This window comes from Carassius auratus, chromosome 3 (genome assembly GCF_003368295.1).
Source record: "Carassius auratus strain Wakin chromosome 3, ASM336829v1, whole genome shotgun sequence".
Lineage (NCBI taxonomy): Eukaryota > Metazoa > Chordata > Actinopteri > Cypriniformes > Cyprinidae > Carassius > Carassius auratus.
In genome coordinates this window covers 21,046,085-21,061,807 of record NC_039245.1, presented here as the reverse complement: position 1 = coordinate 21,061,807, position 15,723 = coordinate 21,046,085, and the positions used below count along the sequence as shown (strand labels likewise).

General features: G+C 38.7%; 1 protein-coding gene across 2 annotated transcripts in view; it reads left to right on the top strand.

Annotated features, from left to right (window-relative positions):
- Positions 1 to 1,176: 1,176 nt before the first annotated feature.
- The window catches only part of LOC113050166 (lethal(2) giant larvae protein homolog 1-like), a 30,132-nt gene continuing 15,585 nt past the window's right edge, over positions 1,177 to 15,723 (top strand). Inside the window, exons 1-6 of one of the 2 annotated variants that reach the window (XM_026212910.1) lie at positions 1,314 to 1,424; positions 2,610 to 2,683; positions 2,817 to 2,914; positions 13,982 to 14,063; positions 14,209 to 14,339; positions 14,448 to 14,591. In XM_026212910.1, coding sequence (XP_026068695.1) covers positions 2,880 to 2,914; positions 13,982 to 14,063; positions 14,209 to 14,339; positions 14,448 to 14,591 — 392 coding nt within the window. In that variant the 5' untranslated portion in view covers positions 1,314 to 1,424; positions 2,610 to 2,683; positions 2,817 to 2,879. Of the gene's footprint in view, positions 1,425 to 2,609; positions 2,684 to 2,816; positions 2,915 to 13,981; positions 14,064 to 14,208; positions 14,340 to 14,447; positions 14,592 to 15,723 lie in introns of both variants that reach the window. The other variant, XM_026212903.1, reaches the window with a different exon arrangement.

Below are 15,723 nucleotides of genomic sequence, written 5' to 3'. Positions count from 1 at the left end.
GATTTTGGCGGCAATCGAGAAAAAACCTATGACAAGTATTTCATTCCAGAGCATGCGCTTTTTACATAACTCTAAATAGCTGACTTCCTGACTTGGCGGAGCCTATGACATGCAATACGAAAGTTGATTGGCACGATGAGATCTATATGTGTACTGAGTTTCATATGAATATGTGCAAGTATGTGTGAGCTATACATCATCACATTTCTGACTGTGTTCCAGGGGGCGCCGTAGAGCCCCTGTGCCACGCCCGGTCCCAGCCTCTGCAGGCTCCTAAAGGCCACAGATTCCAAAGTGTGCGCAAATTTTCAAGAGTTTTTGAGTATGTTAAGGACCCCAAAAGCCCCCACAACTTTGACGAAAAATTTGAATACTAAACCCTAAATAGCCAACTTCCTGTTGGGCGGAGCCTATGATATGCAATACAAAAGTTGTTTGGATTGATGAGATTTATATGTGTACCGAGTTTCATACGTCTACGAGCAAGAATGTATGATATATGGCCCTCCATATTCCAGGGGGCGCTGTAGAGCCCCTGTGCCACGCCCGTGTATCAGTCTCTGCCCGGCCCTAATGGCCGCAGGTTCCAATCTGTGTGCCAATTTTCAAGACTTTTTAAGCACGTTAAGGGCCCCAAAAGCCCCCGAGACGTTGGAAAAAAATAATAATAATAATAATAATAAAAAATAATCCTAAGGAAAACAATAGGCCTCTCGCCCTTTGGGCTTGAGCCCTAATAATAACAAATAATCCTAAGGAAAACAATAGGGCTCTCGCCCTCCAGGCTTGAGCCCTAATAATAATAAACAGAGCAGATACAATAGGGTCCTCACACCATCGGTGCTCGGGCCCTAATAAACAAAGCAGATACAAGAGGGTCCTCGCACCTCGGTGCTCGGGCCCTAAAACAAAGCAGATACAAGAGGGTCCTCGCACCTCGGTGCTCGGGCCCTAATAATACTACAATAGCATGATTTGATTGGGTGGTTTCTCCATGCAATGAAATTGAATTGCTGCCAGGCAAACGTGTAAGTAAAAACTAATCCAGCGGACTCCTGATCCGTGTTTTCCACACGCATGATGTTCGTGGGCGTGGTTTGGTGAATTGGTCACAGATTCTTGGCTTCTGATTGGCTCTCTTAAGACGTGGTTCATGTGAACTTGCCCTGTGGTCAAACTGCATAAACACACAGCTGAAAACTTGCACGGCTTGAGGAGTGGATACAAAAGAATCTGGAGCTCGCATGAAGGATCACATTGTTTCTCTGCACCGATACACACCGAACGGAATTGATATCAATCTGAGACGGCGCGGGCTGATATTTCTCTGATTCGGCTTCAGGATGATGAAGTTTAGGTTCAGACGGCAGGGAAACGACCCTCATCGAGAGAAAATCAAACAGGATCTGTTTGCATTCAGTAAGGTATGTGGGATCACGTATACTGTATCGTTGGGTCTCCTCTCTATCTCTGACTGTCTCTCTCGCATGCATGCGGTTTCGAGTTGCACTGAAATCGATTAAAGAACATTTAATTCAAGCAAATGTATTCACAAATGATTTATTGTGAACGTGTTCTGTTTCAGTAATTTCCTCTTTATTACCATGCCGTTTCTAATATATCAATGTTTTACAACTTTCATGGCAATATGACAATATAAGCGCACGAAAGTTGCTTGAAACCGTTATTGCTCTATAGGGTTAGAGCACAGTTGCACTTTTATAGCATCAAGAAAAATGTGTTTGCGTGTAATATTCATCTTCATCAATGGAGCTCATTAAATCATATTGGGCGTGTTGTCTATTGTGAGTGACCTCTGAAGTTTTCTCGTGTTTGTAACTTTAACCGTTACGAACAACTGACAATTGACTGACTAATAAACATTTTCTTTATATGATGTATATATGTATAATTTCTATTTAGCTGAATGAGCATTTAATTTAGTTAAACATGAATAACTAATGTTTGTTCTTGAGCCTTGAATGCGTCCTGCAGTGGTGCTGGCAGTTGCAGAGTGAGGATTTGTAGAGCTCTCTGTAATGAGGCTGCTCTTAAATCATAATGAACATGTTACTGCTCTCCTGCCAAAAACATAGAAAGAGTTGGATCGTAGGCTTTTTACTGATGGCCAAACTCTGGCAGCATTACAGCACAATCAGACATTTCCACCCCTTCTCTTCAGTGTAAAACAAAACAGGAGGATGTGAGAGATGGTGTATTATGCATGTTTTTACAGCATTAAAGTCCTCGCTTTTGTTCATTTCTCAAATGCTGCTGATGACATTTATCCACAGATGGTTTGGGAAAAACAGAGCGGCGGTGTGAAATGAAGGTGTGTGTGTCATGTTGATGAAGCATCATGACTGTGTGTAATGTTACAGGAAGGTCCTGTTATTTATCATGTCACACTTTGAAAAGATATCTGCATCCATTGGCCAACTTCAAGCCTGGTTTGGCTTAAATTGGTGTGTTGATTTAGAGAGACGTTTTTAAAATTGCCCAAAAACACATTTCTGTAAAGGACTTTTGATAGCCTTGAAGATGAATTTGACATTGTCTGTCAGATCTACTAAATTTCCTGCCTTGTTATTTTTTGTTGTAAAAACAAGGAAATCCCCTTCCTGACAAGACTGCACTAAATAGATCTACTGCATTGTTATTGTAACATCAGGGCTCATTAGAGGTCAGTGAAGTACCAACTGGTTTCTTTTTTAAGCTCAGCAGAAAAAGAGGGATTTCAAATGTCTATATGATGTACATTACATGTGAGTTTAAGTTGTGAATGTGTGATTTCCAATTCTCTTCTTTTTACTCAGACAGTTGAACATGGATTCCCAAACCAGCCAAGTGCTTTGGCCTATGATCCCAAACTGCAGCTTATGGCCATTGGAACTAAATCAGGGGCCATCAAAATGTATCCTTTTGTGAGTGCTTTATTCAAATGGATTGAATTATTTAGTTTAATCGTTTTGCAGTACTGTTCAAATGTTTGGGGTCAGTAAAGCACAGTAAAGACGTTTACATTGGTACAACAAAAGTTGATTTCAAATAATTCCTGTGCAGAATTCTCCATTCAGCAGAGAATCTTAAGTGTATCACAGTTTCCACAAAAATATGAAGCAGCACTACTGTTATAATAACAAGAAATGCTATTCGAGCAGCAGATCAGCTGAAAATTTAGCTTTGCATCACAGGAATAAATTACACATTGATTGAAATAGAAAGTTGTTTTAAATTGCAATACTAATATTTTGAAATGTCACTGTTTTTATTGTGTTTTTGATCAAATAAATGCAGCCTTGCTGAGCAAAAAAAAGAGTTCATTCAAAAACATGAAAACATCTTAATGATCCCAAACACTTGAAAGGGTTTGTGCACATCTTCTCCGTAGTTTATCTTCCCCATTCAAATAATAATTTAAAAATTAAAAGAATGGGAATTAAGTTGAAAACATTTTTGATTAAATAAACTTAAGATTTTTAAATGAAGATTTTAACAATTTTGTAAGTACTAGCCCCTGTTTGTGTAGATTACAGTCACTATTTTGTGTGTCCAAACTTTTGTGATAACCACTGGCATTTTATGTTAACACCAGCTTCTTAAGCGTTATATTAAACTTTTTACATCCTTCATAAAATGTTGAGAAAGATTTGATCCCTTTGATTTAGATCAATGATACAATGCAGTGAGTCAATGTCCTAATTTACGGTTCACTGATTCTGATGAATTACTCTGGATGTATGACTCTGTTGTGTTGAAGACGTGAGTCATCTGCGTTTGTACACAATGTGACTCATTACATGTTGTGCTAGTCCTCTAAAACGTGGTACTTTGAAAATAAACCTTTTTAAATTGTTATAATTATAGTCGAAACTGTCCAGGCCTGAATGTTTGAGTCTGTTGTGGGTCGAAGGAATGTTTAGGAGGATACTATCAGAATAAAGTTTCGGAGACTCCTTTGGTGAGCTGTAATTATCTAGTCCTCCTGGACTGGACCGGTCAGACAGGCCAAGTATCATAGAATACATCCAACATTCTTTCACAGTCATGCTTGCTTTTTTTCTGTGATGGAAGCTGAGATACAGGCAAGATCAGTGATACTATGGTGATTGAGATGCACAGTACAGGTCTTTGAGCTTTGGGAGGCTGGTAGTGTCAGGCACAGCCCAGCTGAAAGATGCTCAATCCACAGCCTTGATGCACTCAGGGGGGGAGGGGCGCTAGCTGTGGGACGGCCTGATCTGACAACCTGCCACTCACCAGATCTGAGCGAATATCTGTCAACACTTAGAAGCTAATGCCTCGTCCATCAGACAAGACTCATGATGGAGAGAGGACAGGGACTGGTCGGTGTAAATAAAGGAGCTGTTCTGAGATTGAGTAATGAGAGGTTTGGCTTTGAAAGCATTTCCTCTGTTTGGGAGTTGAAGGGAGTGTAGGGAGTGATCAAAGTTTGATTTATAAAGTCTGACTAAATTTTTTTACAAACTATATGTCTTTTGAATAACATTTGGGAATATAGTATTAGTTTAGTGTTGGCGAATTTCTCTCTTCTGTCATTAAGAGTTCTCTTTGAGAGACTTAAAAGCTCTGTTCAGGCGTTTTCTCATTTTTTAATGAAGGAAGCTAGATGACTTGGTGTCACACTAGCTTTTTTTATGAACAATTCTGCACAATGTATTTAAACATGGTGCAGTTATGCTAAAGAATAATCAAATTAGCCAAAATATTTAATAAACCAAGGGATCCCAAAGCTTTTTATGTTAGGACCCAGCTAGAGAGCTATGATCAATCTCAAGATCCACTGAAGAAGTTTAAGAGTGAAAAATGAAGGGAAAACTAAAGTTAATTAACTTTTAACTTTAAATGTAAGTTCTTTTTTTATTATTCATATCATAAGGTTTATAGAAAGCTATGGAAATAATGATAAACCAGAAAAAAGACAACTTTGTGGTACACAGATAAAGAGAAAATATAATTTTGCTTTCTTGATGGCGCTGCAAGAGTAGCTTTATGGCTTACAGTGGGTATAGAAAAGAATCACCCCCTTTTAAAATAATCACATTTTGTTGCTTTGCTGCCTGAAAGGAAGACGGACACAGTTTTTGTTTTATCCAGCTCTGTTTACTCGGTGCAACTAAAAAAAAAATCCAAGTGAAAGCTATAATACAAACAAAACTAAACTAAAAAACAGAATCACTGAGTTGAAAAAAGGATCACCCCCTTGTGTCAGTATTTTGTTTAATCAGCTTCTGCTTTAATTATAGTCTTTTGGGATATGTCTTTACTAACTTGTGATTCTTCTCTATACCCACTGTATATTAAACTAATAAATCATTGACATGGAACTTGCAGATTATTAAGGGAGTCATATGTTGGTTCAGTAGCTGGATTTTAGTGAGTTCATTCAAATAAGGGTTCGTCAGAATGATTGCAGATCAGTGTGACTCCTGAATCTTTTTCAGTGCTTCGTTAAAGTTACTTCTATTCTAACACTTTGCGTTAACCACAAATTGAAAACCGTTGTAATTAACGTTCATGGAATCCGTGGGAGATGTGTAGCCTACTGCATTGTGAAATTAAGGTCTTTCCAGTTCTGTGAAAATATGCTGAATTGTATGCGTGTTGATTCCATGTCAGCCTGCTTACAGTATATTTCTCAAACTGCACTTCTGGCTGAAATTTATAAAGTGCAAGGGAGACTCTTTCCCCATGGGTCATGCTTAAACTTGTGCCGAATCAATAGCCAGATCCTGCTAGATGAAAAGCTAGCAAGATCTTTATGAACAACTTATAAATTGAACCCAGCATACAGTCATTCCAGTATTTTATCAGTTCCTGCGGTGTTATTTGATTAAGCTGTCAGTGCTTTCTTCATTAGTTAGAGAAAACTGGAATGCTGCTGTGGTTTGATAAGCTCCATTTTATCTGGATTGGTTCCAGCTCCAGATGTGTGGTTTGCACATCAAAGGCTGGATCAAAGCCCTGGTCATCTCGATGTCAGACGCCAGAACGGCCCAGTCTGAAGTGCGTCTGATCAAGGGTGCTGTCATCGGAGTTTGTCCAGCACAAACTTTGCAGTGTAATGTCCAGATAGATATTAGTTAGTCATTTGAGGGTTTGGGGGCAGCAATTCCTGTTTAAGAAAATAATGGAAGTAAGGTGGAAAACTGTTGTGAAATTAAGCAGCCTAATTTTTATGCCATTACTGCTACAGACTTTTTCAACATAAATTTTAAAAACCAACCATTGTTTTTTCTGAGCATATTTATCTTTTTTTTTTTTTTTTTTTCATTTGCTGATCTTTTCAAGGCTTTCGTCTTAAAGAGATGCTTACATTTGCCTTTTGTTTATTGGCCTCAGTTTGGTGAACATTGGATATAATAGGAGCCCGTCTGATCATAAATGTGTCTCCGCTGCCACCACAAATTGAGGCGCAGGGGTGGGGACTAAAGAGGAGGACAGACGTGGGGGTTTTAGCAAGGCGAAGTGGAAAGTAATGAGACTGCTGGGATAGAGGAGCTGTTGGAAGTGCCGGGTTCACTCCTGAAGAATTCATGTGGCTGTGCCATAAGTTCACCCTCTGCTGTAAGAGGACATTCCTCTGCACTTTTGTTGCTGGTCCTCATCTCAAAGACGTCTTTTGAAATGGTTTCCGGGGCCACCGCTGGAGCAGGCTTGTAATCAGGATGTGCTTCAGATTTTAGTAGCGACAGCTTTGGTGATTGACCATGTCTGTCGGGCTGAGCCATGTAACGGTCAGAAATGCTTCTGTTGTCGCTTGTGGTTGTGCTGAAATGAGGTGCAGTCATTACTATGGCATCCCCCTCATTTGCTTAGTGAGCATTAGAGCCCATTATCCTAATCTAACAGGCGCCATTTATACTTTAATAGAGATTTAACAGAGATGCATTCATTTAAATTTCCACAGTCCTCGGATTTGTATGAATCATATGGATGGCTTGTTTGTTTCAGTGTGAGAATGGCTCATTTTTAATGAAAGGTAATGAATTTGCCAGTATGTTTATTTCTTCAAACAACAGCTGTAAAGTATTAAATGGTTTGTGTGCCAGAAGGGAATTATTAGTCATGAATTTTGTGGAATCTAATTTACAAGAGGAGGAGCAGTACATCTACTTCCCAGTGTTAACTGACCCTTCGCAAAGACAAAGTTACTTTTGCTTAGTTACTGTTGCTACGTCTGACAAGCCATTGTGCACTCACGCCACACATCATCTTCTCACACAGTGAAAAATACTTTGTGGAGGAAAGAAGAAACTGGCAATGCGCTGACAGACAAGACATAGCCAGTTACTTTTATGAAACAAAGTCTCAGCTTTCAATTCTTTTATTTTTTTTAGAGATTCAAACATTGTATATATACAATTCTAATACTTTACTAATTATTATAGCACAAAATAACCGTGAATGAACATCAGAAGATATTTTTCAAATGCAGAAAGGCATCAATACGCACCACTTCAAAGTCCACTGACGTTAGGTCAGATCACCTGTCAATCAAAATATATAAACCATACCTCTTATATAGACCTGTTTATCGACACAGTCTTTTGCAATGTAGACTAATATTTGCAAACTACTCCCCTTTACCCTATGCAACTGCTGAGGTGGACAGTATGAATAATGTAAACTCTTAATATTGCATGCATGCCGAATAAATACAAGCTGCTTTCACATGTGAAACAAGCCCAGGGCTGTCACGACTAGTACCAAAACAACACTGGTGGGAGTACTAACTGACTAATCGGCATAACTCTTACTGGGTTTTTCTGCCTCCTAATTTAACTCCTTTATTTGTAATTGGTATTAATCATCTGCCAAGAATATTACTAAATGTACTCGTTCTTTCACATGCATTAATGTCTGAAGTTGCTCTCCCGTGTTTGTTATGCTGCTAATGTGCTGTGACTTTAAAAGAGCGTTATTATCCGTTATCATTATCATGGAGATAAAAAAAAATGTGTAGAACCAGTCACACACACAATGCTCGGATCAGCACTTCCGTGATATAATTCTTGGTAGATCTTCAAAATGTCAGTCATCTTTCCTATCATCGGTTGTCTTCTCAATCAAGCGATGAGTGGATCTGTATGCATTGAGTCTTATCCTAGAGCGCTAGCTACTGTATCTGTTTTCCCCTCCCAGCGGCATTACTGCAGCTCTCTGATCTGAGCCAGGAAGTTAGTCTCTTTGCCACTGCAAACACTCAAACATTTGTCTGCTCTAGAGGCATAACCTTATCACAACTTTTTAGTTTGGCAGATTGCCTTATGAAAGACTGATGCTTTTACATTTCTCATTCTCACATAGGGATGTCCTCTCTTCTGACTAAACACAGCTGAGGAAACACTCCAACGCCTCTTCATAGGTTCATTCATACAGTAACTGCTCTATCTTTTGCTGGAGCCGTTTCTTCCCAATGGTTTTAGATGGTGCTGCAGAGGGAAGCTTAAATGTCTCTTTGCATATCTTTTCTCTCATGTGTCTCAACCTAAAGCCATTAGTATTCTGTTGTGAGCCTCACGGACACACACAGGGAGCTCAAAATCAGTCCCCTTCCCCCCATGTAGTGCACTTCAGTGACCGCTAAGCTATCTATAGACCTTTGGAAGCTCAAATCGTGAAGAAGACTCATTTGAATTCTGTTTAATGCTCATTGCTGCCAAACCTTTCTACTTAAAGGGCGTCCATTTATTTGTGAATTGTGGCAAGTTACTGGACGGGAAAAGGTTTGCTTGTGGCTTCTTTTATAAGGACCTTCGCCTGTTTTGGAAATTAGCAGAACAGACGCAGGACTCTCCTCCCAGTCATCTAATCAGTTGTGACATGAACTGAAAATGACCGTGCACTATGGGTAACGCAAAGTTCACGTTTCAGTCTTTCTTACTAAAACTGCAGTTTCTAGAAATGTTTACCAGGCCAAAGTTCAGCTGGAGCTGCAGTATGTCAAAAGTTTCATCGTTTGCTTTTTTTCTTCTTCTTTTTAGAAGGAATCTCAAATTGCATTTATTGCATCTCAAATCAGATGATACTTTAAGCAGGGTTCATATGAAAACATTTGTCGTTTTGGATGTCAAAAATGGTGGATGCTACATTTTAGTGTAAACCGTATGGCTTTGGTCCATCATTCAATGACTCATTCAACAGGCATCAGTTGTAATAGATTTTTTGTTTTCTTTAGAGAAAACCCCCATAATTACTTGGGTTTGTCTATTCAATATAGGACAACGTATGTTTACGGCATTAGAATTTAGACACAATGTCTGCTGTTTGTCACTATTCAGACCGTGAAATTGCATTATCCTTTGCCAACTTGTTTTTAGCGCTTGAGTGAGTAATTGCCAAGCATTGTTGGGAGTATGTCGAGAGGAGATAGCCAGTGTAGCCCCTCCAAGAGTGTGTTTGGTTTATGTTGTGAGAGCACTCTGGGGCCCTGGAAGGGAGTTCTGATTGTTACATGAATTTGACATGTTAATACTCTTTTGTGCTAATGGAGAGGATGGAGAGTAGCTATAGTGTGGTTAAATATTTATGTTATTTGGATCATGATGAATGAAGTTATTTATTTCAGAGGTGTAGTTTCCCTTGTGAAAAAGTGTGCTTAATTGGATTGAATGTGCTCTTGTAGTGTAAAAAGAAAGTATTAAAATTGTACTACATGGAGATAAGATAATATTAATTAAATTAAAGGCCACTTAAGTGTACTTGGAGTATACTTTTCATGACCATGTTTTCTTTTTCTTTTTTCACACTTAAGTACATTGTTAAAAACTGTCCTTTGTTGGAATGTAACACTTTCCTCAACTCACATTGCAAAACATTTCACAAAACAATTTTCTCCTGACAAAATGAGATTTAAGAAAAATTCTGAATGTAAATTTATTATTAATAAAACTACATTTTAAGAGTTTAATTCGTATATACACACACCTCCAACTTGTATCGCGATTAGATTAACATCTCAACCTTCTTGAATTGTCCCATTTTAATCTATTTTCAACTGGCTCGTGGTTCATCGTTACTTCCCTAGCACTTTGCAATGGGTTTTCATTGAAAGTACCTTTTAAATAGTTAGTTTAATCTTTTGTTGTGCTTTAAAATAAGTTAATATGTTGACAAACATACTAAAGCACATGCAAAGTATTTATAAGTTGAATTGTTATTTTAAACTACATTTAAAGTTAATGTTTGGCAACGTCTTCAGCCATACAAGCCTTAGCCAAAATGACATTAAAAGTATATTTTGGTTTTCCATAGATGGGGTCAAAAGAGGCAGCTAATTTGTATTTCATATGTTTAAACCGTAATACTTTTTATTTACTTTAAGTTAAGTGTGTGAATAAAGTTTAGTTTAATTTTTTTTTTTTTGTTCTAGGAAGCTAGTCTCACAAGGGTTATGCATAAATACATTTGTCAAATAAATGTTACCCTTGTTATTCTAAACTCCTTGACATTATGTTGTAGATGAGATGTTTTTGAAAAAAAAAATCTCCTATTTGTATCTCTTAACTGAACATCTGCTCCGGTATATCGGACATCCAGATTAGCAATTTAAAAGTGAACATTTTTCGGTTTGTGTTGACTAGGATCTCTTTCTGTTTGCATTACTGTAAATTCTGTCATCTTTGGCAATAATATTGCTAATCTGGGTCAAATAAATTTGCATTGCTGAATCTTATAGCCATCTAATGGTATGTTAGACTTTCATGGTTTACTTAAATGTGTTTTTAAAATGTTTTTGAGGTGATTTGGATGCCTTCACTAGCTTGTTCTTTGTGTCTTGACAATATCAGGTTCTGTTTTGAGTGTCTGCTTGTTACTTCCAGTGGAAACCCTAGTATTCATGTGAGACATGGAGCTGAAGGAAATGAATTCTGAATGCAGAATTCGGAGCATTTCTGAAAGACCCTATGAGTGTGGATGTGAAGGTCTCTTAAATTAGATTGTGAAGCACACAAGCATGCAAGACGAGGACAGAATTTCCTGTGTGAAATGAGTTGCAATGTATCTTAAAAAAAAAATTCACCCACAAACAGGAAATCACTTTTTTTTTGGTCAACAAACAAAAACCATTCTGTGCCCTGCTCAGAGTGCAGCCTGCGTACCCACGAGACCAGACACATCAGTGCGTGGTGTGGACAAGACCTGATGGGCGATTGTGGGTCTGGATGGGTAGACACTCATGTGCAGGAGAATAAAATGATTCGTGGGACTCCTGCAAAATAGAATTATGCAAACATAAAATATCTAATAACAGCATTGCAGCATTGAGCAATGTAGCCAATCACAGACACAAATATGAAAAATCAGTCCCGTGCAGGTCTCTGGTGCAGCCATCCCGTGGTTTGAAATTTCTCCACACCATTAGCAATGCTAGTTGGAGAGTTGGCTCAAAAAGTAGAGTTTCAATCATGGTACAGTATATTGACTGTAAGGGGAGTTTTTGATGGGAGTAAAATGACAGGGCCTCTCTGTTCATGTTAATGACCTGTGGAGTAATCAGAGATGAGTGCGAGAGAATTTTACAGATGTTTTTGCTTCCCTGTTTAATTCCCACACTCAACACAGAGACCCTGCACTCCCAGCATGCTTCACACACCTTTCTGTGCTCTATGCTTGGCCCCTTCTTTGGTGATACTATTGGTACTATAATGTTATTTTTCTTTTGTAACCTCACTTTCCCTTTTCTCCCTTTTGATCATCTCCACCACTTCTTTCTCTATCTTGACCATTTTCTCTGCCCATTGTGCAGGAGCATGATGTAATCCTTGAGAACGGAGTGGAGCGGATCGAAGGGACACATCTTACTTCACTGTCATTCTGTGGATATCTCCACTGCAGATTCATTCATATTGTGTATCGCTCCATAGTTAAGAGGTTGTTGAGGTTTTTTTTAGTTCTTCTTTAGCTTAAGTGGTATAACATAGTCAAGAGTTTGATTCCCAGGGAATACAAGACCTGATAAAAGCATCTGCCGAATGCGTTGAAATGACAGAGAATTGTTTTTTTTTACCTTCATGATAATAAGAATGAAAGTCCTGTGAAAAGAAAGCTGTATTCCTTGAATGCATTTACATGTACAAAATAATTCACTAACATGACCTTTCATGTTGTCGGGTTCTTAAATAAATATAATTGGTGTTTTCCCAGCTGTTAAAAATTTCATTGTTTAGTGTTTTTTTTTTATTTGTGGCATATGAGCCCCTTCTGCAAATAACAGTTTGCCTGTTAGTGTGTGACATAATAATAGAGATGCTGCCATGGCAACCAAGGTGACTTCAGAATGGAGCAGTTCGTCTGGGGTGCCGTTTCAAGAGCCTGGGTGTGGAAGACCTCATGGGTTTGATTAGGCAGCTGCTGAATTGGCTCTGAGCGCTGTGTGTGAGGTGGTACGGTGACGTGAGGCAGTGCCACACAGTCTGAGCTTTTGTTCTGGACCCAGCAGAGCTGACGGTGTGTCCTGTGCTCCTCTCGCACCATGACTGCATCTCTTCTCATTAGTCTACCCTGCCTCACGAGCAAGTATGTAGAGAGAAGTGGCCTTTGTTCAGAATCATGATGTCCAGTCCATTTGGATCAGTAAAAACAATGACTTTGTGTCAAAATAACAGAAATGTGTGCATTAAAGTGTTGGTTTATTATTAAATATTACATTGAAATAGAAATATATGAAGAGAAAAAAACATTTTGGCTTGCAGGTTATTCCTCAAGGTCAGGGCATTGAATTGTGGAATATGGTATTTAACACAGTGTTGGTTTGTAAACTGCTCATTTTCACCAGTGTGGTGGTCATCTTGGTAAAAGCATGCTTTGCGTGCTTAAATGGTATGCCATTCCAGCCAAACTCGTGCTATTTTTATTTTATTTTATTTTTTTAAACTTATTCATTTTTTCAGATTTTTCTTTACTTTTACTTAAATGTTTTCACCAAGGCCTACAGAAGGTATTCTGAGGATGTCTCTTTCTTCCTGCAGAGTTTGGATTGTATTATGTGAATCAGATTTGACCTAGATATCCACTCTTTTGTTATGAGTGGAAGGCTGTGTAGTTTCATAATGAAAAGCAGACTATAATAGCCGTCCAGAAATCATCCGAGCAACAGTCTCTTCAAGAAAAGCACAATAGACTTTGCCAACTGCTGTTGATGTCAAACTGAAAAAGAGAAGTGGGAGTTTTCTCCTCGTTCTGGAGACATTTATAATCCGATTGAGTGTGGGCCAGTCGTTTTGATTTTATTTTGGCTCCGTTCTTAGTATTTAGTTCAGTGGGCTGTTTAATGAGCATTATATGACTGTAATTAATTCCCTCAGAGAATCCTCCATTTCATGAGTTTAAGTCATTTCTCAGTGTTCACAATCACATTTAGCTTCGATTGGCTTGATTTCCCTCAACTTGATTGCCCAAGAATGAAAGTATGGGCCTGCAAGATATTGTGATCTTTTGGAGCTAAGGTGTTGCAATGCGTGTCTTAAGTAGAACTGCAACTAATCTGTAAAATCAGTAATGAAAATAATCTAATAAATGACATTTTATGATTCGTCTCATGTTACACAAATTACCATTTAGCAAAAACCTTGTCATAACAGCAATAAAGTGATTCAACACCTGGGTTGCCATAAACTATTAAGAGAGGACACGCATGTCCCTTAAAACAGAAAAAGAGACTTTAAGAAAGTATACATTTGTTCAAGTAAATTTACTTTACTGTAAAAGCAATGTGAAGTAGTGAAGTCATTACTTTGTTGTAACATTTTAGGTTTTAAACTGCATTTATCCACCGTGTGTAGCAAGTATTTATAAAGACTCTATTGGAAGAGCATAAGAATTTATACTTGATCATTAAAAAAAAATCCACTCAATAATCAATTATGAAAGCCTAGTCCGAAGATTTTTCCATTGAGGTAGTATGTTTCCAAATCAGATGGGAACCCTTTAAAATATTCCTTGACTTGGCATTAAGATATGGTGCTCCTGGGGTGGAGATGACTGGACTTCATAAAGACATTGCTGCCGTCACTCAGATACATTTCCTCTATGGACAGGTAAGACCATGTTTCAATCATTGTAGCTTATTAGGTGTTTGTGTGTGTGTGTGTGTGTGTTATTGAAGTTGTAGAGGTCTTTTATTTTGAAAGGTACCATTTGAACAGTTGTGTCTTTAAACCGTATGAGTTTTTCTGTTTATAGGGGAGGATACTTTCTTTGTTGGATGATAACACCATTCACCTTTGGGAGATTGTGCAGAGAGAAAACCGCTCGCATTTAGCGGAGGTTCATAGCTTCAACCTGCCTGGCAGGCCAGGAATCGAGAGCACCGGGTAAGGTTTTGTTCCTTATTCTGGTTGCATTTCCCCAAGTTTGCTTAGTGATGCCCTTTATTGTCTTGTCAAACCATGACCTTTATGTTGCTTCCTTCTGTTGTGTAGTGCGACACATGTGACCGTCATGCTGTTGAAGCTGAGTTGTGATCTTCTTGCTCTGGGCACTGAAGGTGGCGGGGTGCACTTTCTGGAACTGCCCACCCTCACCTTACTGAACAAGTCTCTGTTCCAGGATGAGATCATGCAGAGGTGAGAGGTGCCCTTTATTCTTGTGATGGCAAAGCAGATTTTTCAGCATCACTACTCTGTCTTCAGTGTCACATGATCCTTCAGAAATCAATTCTTCAAGAAACATTTCTCATCATTATCTGGACACAGTTGTGCTGCTTGATATTCTCATGGAAACTGTGATACACGTTTTCGCGATTCTTCCAATAGAAAGTTCAGAAGAACAGAATTTATTTAGAAATATTGCAAAGTAAAAGTATTGTCTAGTAAAATGCTTAACCTGTCTTCTACAACAACTCTGAAAAGTATTATCTCAATGTCTCAGGGGAAAGTGAGGATTTTTTTTTCTTTTTTATAAAAGAAAGATGGCAGGGCAGACAGATTCCAAGCACTTACCTCATAAAATAAACATTTAGGGACTTTCACCCCATCATTGCATGAGGTTAAATGAAGCTGCAGCAAGACCTCTTGTTTATTTCTTTCCGTCCTTTGGCCCTGTCTGAGGTGCCTTTGTCACACTTCTCTCATACACTTTGAACTAGGAATGAATCAAACATCCTGATTGGCTGCAGGCTCTTTGGCCATTTTCGCCCCCAGCTGTGGCGGCCTGTTACTCTGAAGTAGGATATATGCAGCTTGAGCTTTAACTGTCCCACTGCCAAGGCACTGACTTCACACCGCCACAGCTAGACATTTGGGCTTCAAAAAGGCCTGGATCCTGGTGATCTTATGAGATCGTTAAGCCACTGCTGTCCATTTATCATTGCATGAATATTTATAAATATTTAATACACTTTTTGTTTAAAAGAAACCTGTTTTTCTTAATTTCTGTAATTTCTGCTGGAAATCACACTAACTATTCATCTTGCTCTTTAAAGACGTTATTTAACTCTGGGATAAATTACAGCTTTCGCAGTGTGCTCTTTTGCAGATATAGCCTGGGCGGTTAAATGTGGACTTTATCTGCTTCTGAGAGACCTCGAACTGCTCATTAACTGAGCACAATTTGGGGTAATGGGCATCCTTTCTGAGCCACTGGTAATAAGTATGTGTCAGCCAGGAAACTACTGAACAAAATGCTTTTGTACGAAGTGCCAAATCTCTTGGGCCCCAGCCGAGGAGTCGTATAAAACGGGGGATGTGAGCTTTGCAC